The sequence below is a fragment of the Anopheles moucheti genome, chromosome 2 (assembly GCF_943734755.1).
Source record: "Anopheles moucheti chromosome 2, idAnoMoucSN_F20_07, whole genome shotgun sequence".
NCBI classification, from domain to species: Eukaryota; Metazoa; Arthropoda; class Insecta; order Diptera; family Culicidae; genus Anopheles; species Anopheles moucheti.
In genome coordinates, this window is record NC_069140.1 from 67512971 (window position 1) to 67535427 (window position 22457).

The following is a 22457-nucleotide window of genomic DNA, read 5'->3' on the forward strand; positions in this document are numbered from 1 at the left end:
CCCCCTCGAAGGAAGAAATCGCCACAAACAAAAAAGCAAAGAAAGAGGCCATCGAAAATGATTTTACAAGATATTATCTATCTAATTGTTGTGTGTTTCGGTCCCCTAATAACAATGGTGGATTGATTTGCAAGCAAAATCGAATGTGGTGAATGGTGAATTGGATGGTGAATTCAAACGCTTGTGAAAGCTGTGGTTAATTCAGAAGAAGCAAGAAAGAAGAAGGGAAAATACGAAAACTGTCAACAAATCAACCGGTGTTTTTCAAAACAACTGTTACGAATGCGAACGAAAATCTTGAGCAAGCGTACCTTATCAAAGAAGGTAATCATAAGAAACTTAGAAAACAGGAAAACGATTATCATGTAGCCAAAACATTAAACCGCAATTAGGGTAATGCAATAAAATACCCAAAGGTTCCATCGGTCAGAAAGCATACCCGGACACGTGTAATTATGAACACTTGAATTAATAAACGAAAATAGGGCCAAGCGAGCGCGCATACAAGGGTAACCAAAATACGGTGCAAAAACAACCATCAACGTTCATTTGACGTGATCTAAATCCGTTTAAATTGTGCAAAAATGGATGCGATCAAGGATGGAAAGAAGAGTGGCCTGTTCACGAAGCGATCTTTGGCAAAGATGGCAAAGATCCGGATCTTGTTGGAGCCTGAGAACCAACCCGGTCCTAGTACAAGCAGGGAAGCACAAGGTAAGCGAGATTAAACCTCTCACGCATAACAAGTTGATCGTGATTTCAAGCCCACACAAGTGATAGTGATAAAATCATTCAGAGTGTTGAAGAAAACATTTGTTGTTCGAGTGTTTCGCGTTATTGCTATTTACTACCAAACATTTTATGCTCGGCGAACTTTGCTTTATGGTAAATGATAACATTTTTATATTGTTGTAGATTCGGAAGGTGTTCTTCCTGTGGCCGAACAAAGCATCGATGATTCATCGTCGTTGGAAGATTTAACATCCATGGATTATTTACCAATTGAAGATGAGCAGGAACTGCAAATTCTCGAGGATGACGAGGATAGTGATGTTTCAGACTTCATCATAACGGATACCGATGAGGATGAAGATGAATCGGACCCGGTTGTTGAGGATGATAGTACCCAAACTCATAATGCGTTCTCTAAGCGTTTGAGAGTATGGGCTTTATCGCATAAAATAACTCATTCCGCTTTAACTGCTCTGCTTGTACTAGTTCGCGAAACTACGGATATTCATCTGCCAATTGATTACCGAACTTTTTTGAAGGCTCCAATAGGAGTGGGAATACAATTTCGACCGTAGCTGGCGGACAACTATGGTACTAAGGCATTCAAAATTCAATGCAATTTTATTTTCGGTAAGTTCTAAACACTGCTATCGGTGACTTCTATTTTTTTCAATAACGTTCGTAATGTTTTTATTTTTAGAAATTAGACACCTGCTGTGGATGTGGTATCGATAAACTTTTTGGTTGATGGTTTACCGTTATATAACAGCGGAACAACACAACTTTGGCCGATTTTGATGCAGCTTCATAACGTCCCGGAAGCGCCTATATTGGTGGTTGGAGTATTTTACGGATTATCAAAACCGGAAAATGTGGAAGATAATCTGCGCCCACTTTTGACTGATTTGAATCACATACTAGAAGAAGGAGTAATAATTAGCAACAAATCGTTCGGTATCTGCTTCAGAGCGTTCATTGCAGATTCTCCGGCACGATCATTTATCAAAGGTAAAATGTTATGACTTGCAATATATGTACTGGTTGACATTATTCTATTTACACTGGATTTAAATCCTTCAGGAGTTACTTCTTACAACGCTCCTTGCGGCTGTACGAAGTGTAAATTGTTGGAAAATACAACAAGCGTTTTCGGAAGACGGTTTTTGTAGGTGTTGGAGAGGATCGAACTGACGCAGAATGGCCATCAGAAACGGCAAACACCATTATTGGATGTAAAAGGAATGGATATCATCAAGCAAGTATTGGTAGCAGATGAACTACATCAAACTTTAGCAGCAGAAATGCATACTAGATGTTCGGGTACTTCCGTCGGCTGGTTCGTAGATTCACCATTCGTAAACGTGGAGTGGACAGTTCACTTGATGTCGGGGAAGAGCTTTCCAATTCCATTCCTAAAATGGCAACACGAGGTTATATCATTTTATGCAAGATACCAAACAGCCGATGGAACAGGACGACGCCACTCACGCAACCGGTAAGGTTCACATTGCTAATACTAACCTTGTAATTTATCTGAATGTACTACGATGGATGGAACAAACAATTTGAAAGAGAGCAAAACCACGACGCAATACCGATGAGAGAAAGGAAAGCAGCAATCCACAGCAAAGAAACAAAAAAGCAACGCCCCGCCCCCCCCCCCCCCCCCCCCCCCACACAACAGAGGCCCCAATGTTAAAAGAGACAGACGATGGAATAAAAAAATCAAAGTCAACACTGTAAACACTAATGGCCGCTTTTTTGTAAACTTCATAAAAACAGGTACAGCCATAATTTCATTGGTGGTGTGGTGTTGTTATGCAACCTGCTATTCACCTTTCCATTTTTCCCCATTCCACCATTCTCTTAGAACGCTGAAACGCAGGCAAGTTTTTGGTGAATTTTGTGGTGAATTGTTATTAGGGTCATCTATCCTTTATTGATGCTTAAGCGGTACTGAGCGCGTTGCTTAAGGTTACAACTTAGTTTCCTGCTCAACTTATCACTAATACATAACTAATTACTATAATTACCTAACTGCTATAATTACCTGCTACACTAATGATTACGCTAAACGAACCAAAGAAATGATTAAAACATCCCAGTGAGTCCACAAACTAACAGCAACAGCACAAAACTATCAAGCGAACCAAAACTAATTTTGAATTGGAATATTCGCAGTTTCACAAAAAACCTAGACGAACTAAAAATGCTAATATATAAACACGAACCAAAAATAATCACTTTACAAGAAGCTTACACCAATTCGACTCTACTCAATAGCACGCCACTAAATAAATATTCATGGATTACCAAAAACTCCCATACTACTGCCCACAGCATCTGCATAGGAATTTCAAAAGATTTACCTTATAATAGCATTCCCATGAATTCAGCCATCCCATCCTTATGCATCAAAATAAAAAGCCCGTTAAAAATGAACATTATCTGCATGTTATCACCAAACAATAGATACAATATTGAAAACGAATTAAATAAAATAATCAATAAAATACCACATCCTATGCTAATCATAGGTGATTTCAATGCGCAACACGAAGACTGCGGCTGCCCGATAACTAACAATCGTGGCAGGATTATCCAGGACATTTTCGTGTATAGCCTAATACACACACTATATCACAACTTTCCCACACGCATTGCCCCTTCTACTTGCCACACAAGCTCATTAGATCATTATGCAATGTCCCATCCCTCAGTTTCAAATCTCAGCTTTTCATCTGAACAAGATCTTTTCGGCAGTGATCACCTTCGATTAACAGTCAAGCATACACCCACAATTCCAAACCAATCAAGCTCATGATTTCAAACAATAATGGGAAGTTTCCAATGGGGTTCGATGTCAGTGAGTGAACAAAGACTCATAGAGTTGACCGCATAGAGAAGCCGCTTCGAAAAGCATCCCAAAAACCAATGGGAAAAAGATATGTTCCTTAACATATCTAAGAGGTAGCTGAAGCAATAAAACTTAGAAGAAAATACCTGCGTCAACCCAAGAAACTGGCACCTTCAGATAGCAATGATCACACTCTCAATGAAAAGTATAAAGAGGCGCACAAACAATCCAAAAGTGCAATATCGAAGGCCAAAACCGAATGCTGGGAAAAATTCGTCCAAGAAATTAGCCCATCCACATCTTCAAAAGAAATGTGGCAAAAGTGAAAATGTTGACGGGACAAAAATCTAGTTCATACATTCTTAGCCTCATTAACCCTCAAAATCCCATAACCAATCCCTCCGAAATAGCAGAAAAATTTGCAAACCGTTTCCAAACCATATCCTTTAACAACAGTTATCCTGATAAATTTTTAAAACTGAAATCCTCTGCCGAAAAAAAAAGCATATCCTTCACTACATCAGAAAAAAATACAGTCTGTTTTGTTTCAGTTCCGTCAAGGCTTTGCCAATGTCCAACACCGAATGTTGTGTATGTGAAAAGCGACGCAGTCACCTGCCAGCCATCCCCCGAGCCTCCATGTGGTTGCCAAACCACACTAACAGCCATCACAACCACAATTTCATCTACAACAATAGCACCGGACCAAAATCAACACACAAAACAATAGAACAGACATAATGATTACAACAACGATAGACAAACCGACAAACAACACAGACATACTCCAACATCCAATACAACCGAGTATGCCCGGGATAAGGCAAATCGCAAGGAGGAAATGCCTTGTGACAATTGTTATTATCACTCAACACAAGCGGTGTTGAAAATACGGCATTGCCGTCATAATATAAATTAAATAAATAAAAATAAAACAATGAACCATTTACAATGAGAGCTACACCACGCACTAAAAAAGTGTACTGGAAAATCCGCAGGACCCGATGGTGTGGGTTACTCACTGCTTCAACATCTTCCAAATTGCGCTTTGGAAAATTTATTACAAATTTATAATGAAATTTGGGAATCAGAAAAATTCCAAACCACTGGAAATACAGCTATGTCATACCAATACCAAAACCACAAAAATCTCTTTTCGAAATCAATAGTTACCGTCCAATATCATTGCTAAACTGTATAAGTAAAATATTGGAAAGAATGGTAAATAGAAGACTCACTCATGAATTAGTGCGCAGAAATTTATTATATCCAAACCAACATGCATTCAGATGTGGACATGGCACAGAAACATATTTTGCAAAACTTGACAACATAATTTCAATAGCAAAGGAGAATAATAAACACATTGACCTTTCCTTATGTGAAAATTGCCAAAGCATACGACCTGACCTAGCGACATAGCAAGCTACAGCAGCTTAAAAGATGGGAATTTAAAGGAAAGTTCCTACAAAACTACTTACAAAACCGAACTTTCTCAATTATATTAGGCAATATTTTATTCACAAATTAAAACAGTTGATAATGGAGTTCTACAAGGTGCAATCCTTTCCCCTACACTTTTCCTGATAAATGTTGAATCCCTTTTTCTTTTCATGAATTATAATTATACTTATTAAGCAAAAATTTTAGACGTTATTTTCGACACCAAGATGTATTTCAAATCACACTCTAATCACATCAAAACCTCCACAAAATCTCACACTAGTCTCTTCAAAATGTTAGGTTTCCGAAGAATCAAAGCCTCTCGCGAAACCTTGATCCGATTAGTAAACAGCTGGTTCCTTTCGAAAATCCTGTATGGAACAGAAATTGTTAGTTCACAATTCGATAATTTTTACAAAAATATAGCACCCATTTATCATGAAGCTATCCGACAGGCTACTGGACTAGCTGCTAGCATTCAAAACTAGCCCAATTAACTCCATACTATGCGAAAGCGGAACAGTTCCTTTTTCACATATAATAACCATACAATTAATAGGAGCTGCATACCGGTGCGTTGAAACGGATTTTGAGTGTGAGTCACTCTTCAAACAAGCGAACGAAGTATTCAAAAAAAATCACAAAAGCAATACTGCCAGCGATACTAAAAATCCAACGAATATGAATATCAGGTCGTCCATCGTCACAAAGTGCCCCTAACCAGGACCATACACCAGCTTTCTAGAACTAACCCAAAACAATCGTACCAAATTTCCATAAATCATATAAACAGTAAATACTTAGATTTTTTTTATTTCGTTAAAATGGCCTGGCCGTATCGACTTATTTTACCACGTAGCCGGATAGTCAGTCCTTGCTACGGGGGATTGGTCTGGATGGGATTTGGTCCGGTCCGTTCGTGTGAAGACCGGCTCCGCTACCATCATGCCCCAATAAATACTTAGATTATCACAAAATGTATACAGATGGCTCAGTACATTCAAAACAGGCAGGATGTGAAATATATTCCAAAAACACAAATTTAAACATTAACAGCGCATTAAAACTACCGGAATACTCTACCATATTCTCTGCCGAAGCCATTGCACCATCAAAACACTACTAGACCCTAACAAAGAGAGGAATAATTTAAAAATACCTGTTCGCGCCTATGCGTAGGCTATCCGCATTACGTACATTTGGTAATTGGGTTGCAGGAAGTTCGTGATATAGTATTAGTATTAGTATGTAAGGCACAATTGTAATTACGGTACCTGAAATACAGGAGTCTAAGTCGAACCATCAAGGGAATTACACGCAATTTGTTAGCTATCGAAACATTGGTCCTTCGAGCCGGATATGATAATTAGGATATTGGATCCAGCAGAACTATCCTAGTTAAGTGTAATCGAGTGGAACGATTTGGATTCAACCCGTTGAGAACTTGGTGTTACGTTTAGTGTGGTTGCACGGTAGCTGCAAGGACCGATAAAGGTTGAAACTGATCATCGTGAAAACGTGCTCGAGAACATTGACCTCTTGCGGGGTCAACCGAGATCATTCTACGTGAGTGCCGGTACGCGTGTGTTACGTTGTCTCGTGGAAGTGACGTGGAGGTAGATCAGATCAACCAGTGAAGCAACCAGATTAACACCAGTGCGCGAGATAAAGCGAACAATACCCATGTAGCGAAATTGACTATATTATATATAGTCTACTGATTTACGTGGTTAAAAGGTTTGAGTTACCTTACAACTCTCCGAAGGACATATTCGACTGCAAGGGAGGTTTATTTCTCCTCTCCTGTTCGGTCTGATGACCTAGAGGTAAATAGATTTGAGTTACCTTCAACAACTCAAATACCTTAAATTATCCTTATTCACAATATCTCCTTCCCTATTATCCCATAGCCTTATCCTATTTATCCTAAGAGATGAAAGTGGCCTTTCGGCCCGAAATCTCTTTAACAATAAAACAACAACAACAACCTACGCCTGTAAACGCAGGTTTAATGACTAAAGGTCAGGACCCACATCCGGCGAAAGGATCATGCGTGCGTTACGTAATGTGATCGTGCTCTTTTTCATCCAACCACCAAGGAGACAGAACGAGTTTTTGTGCTCGCATCACACCGCTCGCACTCAAAGCACCTGTTTTAAAATAATCGTAACAGTATCCGTAAATTCTCTTGCCCCATCCTGCGTGAACGGATATCTAAAACTACGTGTAATTTATGTACGGATCGTACATGGATCGTACACGGATCGTACAATTATGTACGGACAATAAAATTGTAGTCGCATTAAATCTTGCTGCGTATTTATTCATTTTACGACTTCAAGTGTGTGAACCAAGAAGTTTATAGAACTTGTTGACTCAAACGGAGTTAAACCTCATCCGAAGATTTGATGCTGCCTAGCGTAAATTCAATACAGCATGAAATCTATTGTACGGGAAACTAATTAGTATCCTGGACATGTGTGCACGACAACCCATCAAAAGAAGAACTATACATTGAGTCACTGCTTATGTGTTTATGTTCAGTTTGAAAACATGATCATAATATTAATAATTTAAACCATAATTGTCCCTCCCCAGTGCAGTACTTGATAGCGCCACCGGTTCCTAAATACATGATTTTAGTAACATCCATTACGGAACGTACCTTTATAGGATTGATTATCTGACACTATAAAACAAAAACCGATACGGCCTGACCGTCCTAACGAGTGAACCCTAATGCGCATTTTACAAAAAAAAAAACAAAACACAATTTTAACAAACGAAGCGATCAATTGGCTTCTTGCAATTGGCAATTGGCAGCTGATTAGCATGCCGTATGTGACACATTTTATGCAAACGTAGCAATCAATCAGAAAGCCAAACATGTAACATATTGGTGACAAAAATGTGGCCACTAACTAACATCCCTCAGCGCACTGGCAGAACTGTATCCGACCGAGAATTGGTTGAGCGAGGTAGTGCTGGACGGTGGATCTTTTATTCCCAAAATCAGCGGACCACCAAGTGAATCCACAGTCCGTGTTTTCATTATTTATATATGTGAATTCATAGGAATGCATAGTCAATGAAATTGCTCGAATCCAGGATCCCTGGTCAATAAAAACACGAGACGTGCCTAACAGTTGCCGATTCAAAACATTGAAGCAGAATAAAGTGTATTCATACTAGAGGAATTAGTACCATACCTTGACGTATTCCTTTAACTCATGGATGATATGGGTACAAACTTCTCGGACGATCAGTGAAATAGAGTTGCTGGAAACCTAAAATTAATTTTAAGATTAATAAAGAGTACATTTTGGTCCAGTAAAGAAGTTCGCTCCATCCCCAACAATGGCCTGGAACATCCGAGTCCACACAAGATCCCTTTCCAAAAAAGGTTGGTTATGCAGCAGCGCCGTCCCGCATTCTGCTGCTGCTCCTCCTCCTCTTCTAGTAACAACTCTACTAATCTTGCAATTTCTGCAGATGCAGCAGGCACAATTGTATTTAATGCCATTTTAATTTAAATAGTCGATGAACCCAGCGAAGGCAGGATCTTCGAACTTTACTATTCTAGAAGAAGAAAGAGAGACAAACAACAAAAAACGTAAAAAAAAAACAAGGCTACACATAGGAGAAACCTCCGAAACATACGTAGATAAAGCATATATAATACTGGAATGCATAACACCGGGTAAATCTTTAGCGACATACAATCCCTTTCCTTTTGCAAAAGCTACAGAACAAGCAATCGGAAATAAACCACTGCAAACCACCCTACTACGTGATGGTAGAATCCTCATCAAGGTGAAAAATACGATTGAGGCAAAAAAACTGGAAAGATTAAACTTTTCGCACGGCGACAACACAATACAGGTAAAAGTGTATGAACATGAAGCTTTAAACTCCTCAAAAGGTATAGTGAGATGTGACGCTTTCAAACACCTGTCAGAACAAGAGGTTCTGGAGGGCCTAAGAAAGCAGAAAGTAACTGAGGTAATAATAATGAAGAGGAAAAACATGAAGAGAAAAAATACGAACACACGAAGCAATAATTAGTTTCAAAAGCACAAGACTGCCTAGATCCCTAGAGATAGGTTTCTACAATGAGCGGGTAGAACAATACATGTCAATGCGTTGCATGAATTGCATGCAATATGGGCATACGAAGAAAACATGCAACAGGGAAAAAGGTTGTGCAAAGTGTAGAGAAACATGTCACGTGGAGTGTAACAAGCAACTCAATTGCGCTGAATGCGGTGAACCCCATTCAACACTATTCAGAGAATGCCCAGTATTTAAAGACGAGTACGAAATTAAAAATATTCATACGGTAAACAGAGTAACTATGAAGGAGGCAAGGAGAATGAGAAGGGAAACCGTACCGACAGTACCAAGAATATACACAAACAGACAATATGCCAGCATAGTGAAAGGTACTCGTCAAAATAATAACAACGTTAAACAGAAAAAAGAAAAAGCCCAGGAAACAAATATAAAACGACAGAAAATAATAACAACCCCACAGAAAAATAAATACGGGGCGAAAAGACTTTTCGCTCTCTCTCTTCCAGCGAAAACTCCACCAAAGCCTACAGCACAGAAAGGAAAGAAATTATCCGAAATTCACTCGCGAAAGAACAGCGAAACTGAAATCTTTACGAGCCCAGTAGACAAAACGTTCAATCTGGAAATATCTCCATTAAAATCTCTAACGTAAGAAAAAACACAAAAAGTACCACAGTAAAAAAACACACGCGCCGATCAAAAAGATGGCGGTCAAAATCCTGTCCCCATTTAGTATCGTGGAGCGTGATCTTCTCACGTGAAGGATGCGAACTGAACGTGCTGAGAAGACCCTCGGAGAGGGTGGTGAAGCCAATGCACGTCCCATGACACCCATCATAGCGAGAGAGATGTGCGCCCGAGATTAAAAGCCATTGTAATCGGAAAAAGAATCCTACGTAGAGTTAAAACAAACCCGACTCTACAGTCGTTGGGAAAGCAGGTTTCGAAAATTAGGCGCACAAGAGAAGGCAACATGATCTTCGAACTGAAGAAGGAAGATTCTGTTAGCGGGGGAGAATTCGCCGACCTATTGCAGACATGGGTGAAGCAGGCCAAATTCCTCGTCGTAGAAATCTCGCGACTGTCGAAATTCGCGACATAGATGTGGCGGTCAACCTAAACCACTGCGAGGCCGGCACAGGATCTCCTGTGGCAAGTGGTTACTCAAGAAAAGAACGACGTTGCTATCTTATCGGAGCCATACCGAACCCCGGCTGGTAGCAAAAACTGAACTTCGAACAAAACAGGAATTTCGGCAATCTGGGCATTAGAAAGACCCGCCTGAACGTTATAGTGGGCAACGTTGGCTCGATTCCCACTCTTAACAAATGTAAACAGTCCGACCAAGATAATTAAATCAAACCGGTCGAAAACCGGTTTACCAAAAGAGAGCGCTGCCGTCGCAAGCAAAAGGCGGCACTTCTTTGAGCTATGCGTCGCTGTCTCTCGCGAGCCTTTGGGGTTTGCCTTCAAGGTGCTGATGAAGAAAGAGAGAAAACACGAACCTGTAGAACGATGCCCCGTGAAGCTTAAGGATATCATCGACCAACTATTCCTGATCCATAATGCTTCGGATTTGAGCCATACTTTAAATATCTCAGAGTCCGATCCTGGGCCGGTAACAATCGACGAAGTCCTTAGGATTGCTGGTTGCCTCAAACCAGGGAAGGCACCCGGCCCGGACGGCATCCCAAACGAGGTGGTAAAGGCAGCTATGCAGGCGTATCCATCGGTGTTTCGGGCCATCCTACAAAGCACACTCATTTCCGGCCATTTGCCGTCGATATGGAAGCAGTAGAGACTGGTGCTAACACCAAAGCCAAATAATCCTCCGGGCGATTCGTCAGTCCTAAGACCCTTGGTACAGGAGATGCTGATCCAGGCGTCGTCAGGCGACGCACACGGAAAGTCAAAATGGTGTTTCGGAGCGGCAGTATGGCTTCCGAAAACAGTGATCGACAGTTGACGCGATTCAAGCTGTGCTGGAAAATGACTATGCGGCGTTTCGGCGGAAGAGATGGGGAGCTCGTTACTGCGCGGTCATCACCATTGACGTCAAGAATACCTTCAATAGCGCTAGAAAATATGAGCGTTCCCCCATATTTGTGCAGGGTGCTTAGAAATTAAATAAGCATCACAGCAGGCGTTCCACAAGGGTCAATTCTTGGTCCCGCTCTGCGAAATGCCATATATGACAGCGTGCTAACCCTTGCACTGTCCCCAGGAGCACAACTTACAGGGTCAGAAAACAACTGTCCACATTATAATAACAATCGAATTTTTTATTAGAGACCACTGTCTACCACTTGTACACACGACAGACGGCGTAAGCTACTCTGTCCAAATGATTAACACAATAGTCAACTTTAAATGAAAAACTGTCATCCTTGCCATTCAAGCTATATCTTTAAAATGTACATTAACATGCACATATACCTAGCTTTTCCTTGCCTAAATTATTGTTAAGAGGTAAGATCTGCGAAAGGATAATCACAATTTTCGCTGTAACTACTAAATAACTTTTATATTTCTAAAGATGAAGACGTTCTTCTTATTTACTGCCGTATTTTGCGGGTTTCAGTTCCGTTTATATGTTTCATTTGACATGAACGGTAAACATAAAGCAATATCTACGCGAAGCAATGATTCTTATTTGCCTCTAACAATTGGCTTCCAATTTGCTTTTATTCATAGCCATTTAGTATTAAAATTCAATCGCCTAACTCACCTCTGCCCCAAAATTTAGGCAATCTAGAAAAACTCGGCATACAACTCGGCATACGGTATGTACATGATAAAGATATAGCTTGAATGGCAAAGATGACAGTTATTCAATAAAAGTTGACTATTGAGTTAGGGCTTGCTTGGTGGTATACACTAGCCGCATGGAAAATGTATGAGATTTGACAGATAGTCTTATGACCATTTTGGTTGTACGACCAAATCAAAAAAAATTGATTTTAATTTGATTTGATTTGAAATTTGATTTTGAATTCGGTCGTATGCAACCTTATCGGTCAAATTGAACTCGCTTGTTTAAACTTGTTTTTTTCTTGAAATGACAAATTGTAACGAAAACAGTAATATGTACACAAAAACAAATCATATCTTTTCAGCAACACTATTAGCAACAGCCATGGCGTACGTGAAAATTAACGAAGAGCGACTGATTAGTCTGGTCCAAGAATGCCGGCTAATTTGGGACCTGAGTGATCCGAAATATAAGGATAACCGGTTAAAGAAAGCAGCGAGGGATGAGATAAAAGATCAGCTAAATGTTCCCGGTAAGTATGCAACGCGATAGTAATGTTTCGTGGCTGTGGTGAATATGGGAAACGGTGAACGCATTCGCATAGTGCAGGATTCGTCCCTACAGGCTTCGACACACAACATGCATGTTATATTGCAAATTACATACTTACCATTCGGATATGCAACATGATGTGATGTTGTGTGTTGGATTCTGTCATAGGAATTGTTTTTCTGAACAATGCGCCTTCATATTTCAGTACTAATGGTGTCAGTAATGCATTGGATGGAAGTTTCGCATTACCGTGCATCTACCCGTAGCGATAATACGTTAGCTAGGGTACCCGTCATTTTGGTCCAACACGAATCACGAGGAACTCCCATCGTACCTGTTAACGTACCTAGTCCAATGGTAAATGGGTTCACTGTAGATGTACGGTTAGCGAGGTAGAAGAACTTCCCTATCGCTTCGATATCGTCACCGTCCACTAATACTCTTCTCAACACTGGCGGGCTGTGTCACTGTCAGAGCCTATGACTGGCTAGATGCCAATAGAATCCTACAGGCCTCGCGTTTCAGTTAGTTATATGTGGATATACATTTGTTATAAGTTAGATATAGGGTCCGGCTGTTCTTCCGATAAATAAAAATATAAGCTGGTGGCAGGAAGGTTTTCAGTAGACATATTCGATTATATCACATCGGGGTCACCAAGGAGGGAACGAAATAGAAACACAACCGAACGGTTTAAAACTAATACTAGTTTTGTTCCATCTCCTCACCGTAAATGATGTTGCTTCGTTACAACTCAATAGTACAATCGAAATCGCATAATACAATAATGTTGTAGTTAATAATAAAGCAATAAAGACATCCGAACAATTACATATTTTGTTACAATTCGAACAATTACAAAATGAATATATTGTGCATATTAATATAACACAATAAATGAAAGATTGATGATTACTTTGATTTATTCATTCAAAAAAAAAATTACAAAGAATTTTATAGTAACGTAAACTAAAAACAGTTTCGACTATTTGATGGTTGGAAGTTAACAATAAAAAAAATCGGAAATCTTGGAAAGTATTGAGAAAACTGGACAAAAAAACCATGAAGCATATTAGAAAGTATGAGAAATGTTTTTTTATCATCGTATGAACGGCCAGGTCATAAATCTTATATGAAAAATCGTAAAGTATTAAAACTAATTCATTATAACATATTTTTGAAAAAAGCAAATGTGTGTATGTGTGCTATGTATGTAACAAATGGTTTATTATTCGGTTATTGCACATGGAAAATAGTCCTTAAAAATATATCGAATCTCTGTTTCCTCGTGAGATAAATGGTTGTTTAAAAATAATAAACACACTGTTTGCACTAGTGATGGGAAAAGTTCCAAAAAAAAAGGAGCGGTTTGAAAACGTTCACTCCTGGAAAGGAGCGGAATCACTCCAACAGGTTTTTGAACAGGGGGGGGGGGGGTCAATGTTGCTTTCGGACGTCATGTTGTCAAGAAATATAATATAATATACCGTTTAAGATGTTTTACATGTAACATTAAAAAAATTACATCACTTTTAATTCCTTTTTGAATTTTTGCCAAACTCTTACCTACCGTAATTGTAATTCAGAAAAATCAATTCTTCGATTTTTTTGGACTTTAATCTATTTCTACGCTCGGTGGAAATTTGCCCTGTTTTAGAGAAAATTCTCTCGCATGGAACAGATGTAGCTGGAACACACAACCGTTTCAGCATGAGATTATGTAAGTTAGGATAAAATATTTTATTTTGCTTCCACCAGTTAAGAGGATCGGCATTTCTGGTTAAATAAATATCTTTCATAAAATGTTCTACCTCGCTTGTTACACATACAACACAGAAACCAACTACACAATCAGAAATAGCCCGTGTGCATGTATGTGCGCGCGCGTCTTTCATCGATGCGCCGGTCTTCAGGACGGACATGTCCGTTCCCCGTCAACAAAGTGTTGATTTCGTTGCTCGAACGCTCGATCTACATAAAAAAATCCTTTCATAAGGAAACTCGGCCAATCCATCCGCGCAGCCGAGAACACTTCCTAAAATCTTGTTGTCCTAGCGCAGCTCCCTACCATTCCCCCTGGGCGTAACCGCATTGACATAGTCAAAAACAGTGAAGAACTTCGCAAAGTAGAAGTGCAAGCGTGACAAAGAATGATTTTCTGTCGGGCTCGGGCCCATGTGAACGACGTGCCGCTCAACGTGGTAAACAATGCATATGAATCAGTGGCGGATCAATCCCCTTGGAGGCCCTAGGCGGAATGATAGTCGGGGCCTCAAATTAAAAATGCTGGGGGGGGGGGGGGGGGGGTCGCGAACAATTTTTTTCGCGGGGTCCCTTGTTGTACTCCTCGGGGCCCCTCTATTCTTCGCTTTCTGACATACATTCTATACACCTTTGTCTACTAAAAAGCACACCGCCCCCCATTCGACGAGGCCCCTGGCGGCCGCCTACTCCGCCCACCGTTAGATCCGCCACTGATACGAATTGTTATAAAGTTTTCAAGGAAGAAGTAGGTAAGACAAAAATGTTGCGAAATTTTGCATGACACCGCCGATACGGAAAGGACCCATGAACTGCGCAAATCAGACCATCCAGCAATTGGAAAAAAAATGCAAAGGATAATGTTGTTGGACCTTAGAAAAAGGGATAATCGCAAAACAAGTGCATAATATTATATCACTATTATTCATATATTTATACATTTCATTTATCTTACATTTATAATAATTTAACATTACTTGGATGCATTAAATTTATTTAACATAACATTAACATTGGATGCATAACAATTAAACTCGTATGCATTCATAATCTTCATACAACGTTCTAACAAATTAACAAATTAACACGAAGATAAATTTCACAACAAACCCACGAGTGATAAATTTCACAACAACAAAATGCACGGGCTAGCTTATAAACGATAACGACTGAAATTTGGATCCGTTCCTAGGATTAAAATTTGATACCGTTCCTAGGAGAGAAATTTCAAGCCGTTCCTAGGAGTGAATTTTGGTACCGTTCCTAGGAGTGAAATTTCAAGCCGTTCCGAGGAGTGAAATTTGGTTCCGTTCCAAGGAGTGAAATTTGGTTCCGTTCCTAGGAGTGAAATTTAGAGCCGTTCCTAGGAGTGAACTATGGAACTGTTCGTAGGAGTGAACTGTGGAACTGTTCGTAGGAGTGAATTTTTGAGCCGTTCCAAGGAGTGAATTTTGGAACTGAGGAGCAAAATGTTTTGAACCTGGTGTCGTTCACTCCAGTGATGGAGCGGAACCGTTCCACCAGGTTCGTTCATATTTTCCCATCTCTAGTTTGCACGATTGTTGTAACGTGATCCGGAATTATCGGTAATTCTGTTTTTAAGCATCGCCATTTAGCGACCAGTATTTCGAAGGCGTATTCTATGCAACGCAACTATGCTGAGCGATTCGTTAAATTGTAATTTTGCTGGACCTGTATTGTTCTCTAGAAAGGGTCGTAGTAAAAAATGCGTTAGAGGGTAACCCTGATCGCCCAAAAAAACGTGTGGTTTTGTACACTGCGCGAAGTACCCGGAAGAGGTTTAGGAGGAGGAATATTGAGACGATTTGATCGCATTAGTTCATACAACCTTGAACAGTTGAACACTCCACTATCACTGCGACTGCCGTATACGCCCACATCTACGGTTATAAACTTGCATTTCGCATCTGCCACGGCTTGCAAATGCACAAAGAAATATTTTTAGTAGTTGAAATATTTGGTACCAGAGTTTGCCGGAGTCTTTTGATGCACATGTTTGCCATCGATGGCACCAACAAAATTAGGAAAATTCCACTTTTCATATAATTCTTTTTCAACTCTCTCCAAGGCATCTGTCGCTCAGGCTATGTAATAAGCGCGCCACTCATACAGCGTGCCGAGTGCATCATAAGTGCATAGACGCAACAAAGTGAGCGAGCTTAGTGTTAGGAATATATAAAGTTCAAATCCCGAAATTGGTCAGGAATTAGGACGAAATCTTTTTGCAAAAGGAAACAGGAAGAAACATATTTTTTCCTTTATTGAAGATAAACATCGCTAAAACACCGTGTATGGAAACGATGACAATGGTATGGAAAATAAAACCCAAATTAGCAGCGAGGATAAATACAGTGCAGCAAATCTTTTTAACCGAAATCGTTCCTCTCCTTCGCAACCAAGAGACGCGACCCGAGCGTTCGACCTGCTGTGTTCGACATTTGGCAGGTTTCCCCTTCCGTCCGCATAGGACCCCGCAAGTTTGGGGCAACTAGCTGCAAAGCAGTCGCAGGCGACAATCGGCGGGCGTTCTTATTGCTCGGAGTCTGGCGGCACTGGGAGACAAGCTACCTTCACGGCTGGTTGGTGCACGACGGTTTCCGGACAACAGCATCTGCCGTTGGAAAAGGTATGAACTCTGGCTCATAATACGATTGGAAACATTGTTTACGATACATGTGAAGCAATTTGGAACACAATGAACGCATACGAAAAGTGAACGAGAGTGATTTGAAGGTTATGCCAGTTGATAGAAAAAAACCTCAAAATAGAAAAAATAGAATAATAAAAAATTTAGTCCAGTTAAAATTTAGATTAAACAACACTCTTATAAGGTATATAATAAAGAATTTTCTTAGCATTAAAAGTTAGTCCTGTGTAGTATAATTTGTTTTGTTTGTTTCAGGTATCGTGGCTAAAAATAAATGGCGCGGCTTGCGCGAAGTTTTTTCGCGCAAGCTTGCAGAAACGCGCCAGCCATCTAAGTCTGGATACAAACATATTCGATGGAAGTTCTTCCACCAGATGAACTTCCTGATGGATAGTTTGGCATCCAGACCCAGAAGGGATAATCTGGAAGCAGCCGTGGGTGTGTATAAAAAATACATTTAATTAACCATTATAATTCGTTAATCAATTTTTGATATTATTATCCACAGAACAAGTAACCGAGGAGTATTTGGAGGAGTTCGACGAGGAAGAGGAAGAGATTGACCACGCTGGGGGGGAAACCAGTAACAGCGGTCTCCAATTTATCCCCAACCAAAATATACAGCCGTCAGGGCAAACATCGGCCGGTCGGTCAAGGCGCGAAACCGACGGTGCCCTTCTCGAGGAGCTGGTGGCCCAAGAACAAGTAACCGAGGAGTATTTGGAGGAGTTCCACGAGGAAGAGGAAGAGATTGACCACGCTGGGGGAGAGACCAGTAACAGCGGTCTCCAAGCTATCCCCAACCTAAATATACAGCCGTCAGGGCAAACATCGGCCGGCCGGTCAAGGCGCGAAACCGACGGTGCCCTTCTCGAGGAGCTGGTGGCCCAAGAACAAGTAAGCGAGGAATACTTGGAGGAGTTCGACGAGGAAGAGGAAGAGATTGACCACGCTGGGGGGAGACCAGTAACAGCGGTCTCCAATTTATCCCCAACCAAAATATACAGCCGTCAGGGCAAACATCGGCCGGCCGGTCAAGGCGCGAAACCGACGGTGCCCTTCTCGAGGAGCTGGTGGCCCAAGAACAAGTAACCGAGGAGTATTTGGAGGAGTTCCACGAGGAAGAGGAAGAGATTGACCACGCTGGGGGAGAGACCAGTAACAGCCGTCTCCAAGCTATCCCCAACCTAAATATACAGCCGTCAGGGCAAACATCGGCCGGCCGGTCAAGGCGCGAAACCGACGGTGCCCTTCTCGAGGAGCTGGTGGCCCAAGAACAAGTAACCGAGGAGTATTTGGAGGAGTTCCACGAGGAAGAGGAAGAGATTGACCACGCTGGGGGGGAGACCAGTAACAGCGGTCTCCAAGCTATCCCCAACCTAAATATACAGCCGTCAGGGCAAACATCGGCCGGCCGGTCAAGGCGCGAAACCGACGGTGCCCTTCTCGAGGAGCTGGTGGCCCAAGAACAAGTAACCGAGGAGTATTTGGAGGAGTTCGACGAGGAAGAGGAAGAGATTGACCACGCTGGGGGAGAGACCAGTAACAGCGGTCTCCAAGCTATCCCCAACCTATATATACAGCCGTCAGGGCAAACATCGGCCGGCCGGTCAAGGCGCGAAACCGACGGTGCCCTTCTCGAGGAGCTGGTGGCCCAAGAACAAGTAACCGAGGAGTATTTGGAGGAGTTCCACGAGGAAGAGGAAGAGATTGACCACGCTGGGGGAGAGACCAGTAACAGCGGTCTCCAATTTATCCCCAACCAAAATATACAGCCGTCAGGGCAAACATCGGCCGGCCGGTCAAGGCGCGAAACCGACGGTGCCCTTCTCGAGGAGCTGGTGGCCCAAGAACAAGTAAGCGAGGAATACTTGGAGGAGTTCCACGAGGAAGAGGAAGAGATTGACCACGCTGGGGGAGAGACCAGTAACAGCGGTCTCCAAGCTATCCCCAACCAAAATATACAGCCGTCAGGGCAAACATCGGCCGGCCGGTCAAGGCGCGAAACCGACGGTGCCCTTCTCGAGGAGCTGGTGGCCCAAGAACAAGTAACCGAGGAGTATTTGGAGGAGTTCCACGAGGAAGAGGAAGAGATTGACCACGCTGGGGGGGAAACGAGTAACAGCGGTCTCCAATTTATCCCCAACCAAAATATACAGCCGTCAGGGCAAACATCGGCCGGCCGGTCAAGGCACGAAACCGACGGTGCCCATCTCGAGGAGCTGGTGGCCCAAGAACAAGTAACCGAGGAGTATTTGGAGGAGTTCGACGAGGAAGAGGAAGAGATTGACCACGCTGGGGGAGAGACCAGTAACAGCGGTCTCCAAGCTATCCCCAACCTAAATATACAGCCGTCAGGGCAAACATCGGCCGGCCGGTCAAGGCGCGAAACCGACGGTGCCCTTCTCGAGGAGCTGGTGGCCCAATAACAAGTAACCGAGGAGTATTCGGAGGAGTTCCACGAGGAAGAGGAAGAGATTGACCACGCTGGGGGGGAAACCAGTAACAGCGGTCTCCATTTTATCCCCAACCAAAATATACAGCCGTCAGGGCAAACATCGGCCGGCCGGTCAAGGCGCGAAACCGACGGTGCCCTTCTCGAGGAGCTGGTGGCCCAAGAACAAGTAACCGAGGAGTATTTGGAGGAGTTCCACGAGGAAGAGGAAGAGATTGACCACGCTGGGGGGGAGACCAGTAACAGCGGTCTCCAATTTATCCCCAACCAAAATATACAGACGTCAGGGCAAACATCGGCCGGCCGGTCAAGGCGCGAAACCGACGGTGCCCTTCTCGAGGAGCTGGTGGCCCAAGAACAAGTAACCGAGGAGTATTTGGAGGAGTTCGACGAGGAAGAGGAATAGATTGACCACGCTGGGGGAAAGACCAGTAACAGCGGTCTCCAAGCTATCCCCAACCTAAATATACAGCCAGGGCAAACATCGGCCGGCCGGTCAAGGCGCGAAACCGACGGTGCCCTTCTCGAGGAGCTGGTGGCCCAAGAACAAGTAACCGAGGAGTATTTGGAGGAGTTCGACGAGGAAGAGGAAGAGATTGACCACGCTGGGGGGAAACGAGTAACAGCGGTCTCCAATTTATCGCCAACCAAAATATACAGCCGTCAGGGCAAACATCGGCCGGCCGGTCAAGGCACGAAACCGACGGTGCCCTTCTCGAGGAGCTGGTGGCCCAAGAACAAGTAACCGAGGAGTATTTGGAGGAGTTCGACGAGGAAGAGGAAGAGATTGACCACGCTGGGGGAGAGACCAGTAACAGCGGTCTCCAAGCTATCCCCAACCAAAATATACAGCCGTCAGGGCAAACATCGGCCGGCCGGTCAAGGCGCGAAACCGACGGTGCCCTTCTCGAGGAGCTGGTGGCCCAAGAACAAGTAACCGAGGAGTATTTGGAGGAGTTCCACGAGGAAGAGGAAGAGATTGACCACGCTGGGGGGGAGACCAGTAACAGCGGTCTCCAATTTATCCCCAACCAAAATATACAGCCGTCAGAGCAAACATCGGCCGGCCGGTCAAGGCGCGAAACCGACGGTGCCCTTCTCGAGGAGCTGGTGGCCCAAGAACAAGTTATCGAGGAGTATTTGGAGGAGTTCCACGAGGAAGAGGAAGAGATTGACCACGCTGGGGGAGAGACCAGTAACAGCGGTCTCCAAGCTATCCCCAACCTAAATATACAGCCGTCAGGGCAAACATCGGCCGGCCGGTCAAGGCGCGAAACCGACGGTGCCCTTCTCGAGGAGCTGGTGGCCCAAGAACAAGTAAGCGAGGAATACTTGGAGGAGTTCGACGAGGAAGAGGAAGAGATTGACCACGCTGGGGGGAGACCAGTAACAGCGGTCTCCAATTTATCCCCAACCAAAATATACAGCCGTCAGGGCAAACATCGGCCGGCCGGTCAAGGCGCGAAACCGACGGTGCCCTTCTCGAGGAGCTGGTGGCCCAAGAACAAGTAAGCGAGGAATACTTGGAGGAGTTCGACGAGGAAGAGGAAGAGATTGACCACGCTGGGGGGGAAACCAGTAACAGCGGTCTCCAAGCTATCCCCAACCTAAATATACAGCCGTCAGGGCAAACATCGGCCGGCCGGTCAAGGCGCGAAACCGACGGTGCCCTTCTCGAGGAGCTGGTGGCCCAAGAACAAGTAAGCGAGGAATACTTGGAGGAGTTCCACGAGGAAGAGGAAGAGATTGACCACGCTGGGGGAGAGACCAGTAACAGCGGTCTCCAAGCTATCCCCAACCTAAATATACAGCCGTCAGGGCAAACATCGGCCGGCCGGTCAAGGCGCGAAACCGACGGTGCCCTTCTCGAGGAGCTGGTGGCCCAAGAACAAGTAACCGAGGAGTATTTGGAGGAGTTCCACGAGGAAGAGGAAGAGATTGACCACGCTGGGGGGAGACCAGTAACAGCGGTCTCCAAGCTATCCCCAACCAAAATATACAGCCGTCAGGGCAAAAATCGGCCGGCCGGTCAAGGCGCGAAACCGACGGTGCCCTTCTCGAGGAGCTGGTGGCCCAAGAACAAGTAACCGAGGAGTATTTGGAGGAGTTCCACGAGGAAGAGGAAGAGATTGACCACGCTGGGGGGGGAAACCAGTAACAGCGGTCTCCAAGCTATCCCCAACCTAAATATACAGCCGTCAGGGCAAACATCGGCCGGCCGGTCAAGGCGCGAAACCGACGGTGCCCTTCTCGAGGAGCTGGTGGCCCAAGAACAAATAAGCGAGGAATACTTGGAGGAGTTCCACGAGGAAGAGGAAGAGATTGACCACGCTGGGGGAGAGACCAGTAACAGCGGTCTCCAAGCTATCCCCAACCTAAATATACAGCCGTCAGGGCAAACATCGGCCGGCCGGTCAAGGCGCGAAACCGACGGTGCCCTTCTCGAGGAGCTGGTGGCCCAAGAACAAGTAACCGAGGAGTATTTGGAGGAGTTCCACGAGGAAGAGGAAGAGATTGACCACGCTGGGGGGAGACCAGTAACAGCGGTCTCCAATTTATCCCCAACCAAAATATACAGCCGTCAGGGCAAACATCGGCCGGCCGGTCAAGGCGCGAAACCGACGGTGCCCTTCTCGAGGAGCTGGTGGCCCTCGAGAAGGAGAGGCACGCGATGGTTGCGAAGAAGAGTGGCAACTACCATGCCATGATGAGCTTGGTCACTCTCATGGACATGCTGACCAGGACCAAATTGACGCGCTGGAGGAGATCCTGCGGTTTGGTCACCGCGTGTTGAAGGAGAAGTTGCGTAGCTATAAGGATAGTTAGTAAGTTAGGTTAGCTAGGTTTCATTATTTTTGTTTTTCTTAGATAGGTTAATGAATTTTGTTGGGTTTCATGAATTTTCATTTTCATGAATTTTTTTTTGTTAGATAGGTTAATGAATTTTGTTTTTAGGTAAGGGTGTTGAATTTTGTTATTATGAATTTTTTTCCATGAGTTTTTTTAAGTAGGTATATCGTTTTTTAATTTTATTTTTCATGAAATTATATTGTTTATAGTTAGTACAGCATTTTTTTATTCTTTTTTTATTGATTTAGTTTTAGTTTGTGTAGTGTTTTAGTGCCAAGGGCTTCTGTAGCAGGCAAAGCGGTTATGGTGACTG

General features: G+C 43.3%; 1 protein-coding gene across 1 annotated transcript; it reads left to right on the top strand.

Moving 5' to 3' along the window:
* Window positions 1–584: 584 nt before the first annotated feature.
* LOC128298368 (uncharacterized) lies at window positions 585–22088 on the top strand. Its single transcript, XM_053034124.1, has 12 exons — window positions 585–714; window positions 916–1152; window positions 12223–12390; window positions 17348–17736; window positions 17847–19256; window positions 19383–19655; window positions 19767–19913; window positions 19955–20611; window positions 20722–21255; window positions 21297–21377; window positions 21490–21831; window positions 21873–22088. Exons 1-12 carry the CDS (start codon window positions 585–587, stop codon window positions 22086–22088), a joined length of 4584 nt encoding a protein of 1527 aa, XP_052890084.1.
* The last annotated feature ends 369 nt before the right edge of the window (window positions 22089–22457 follow it).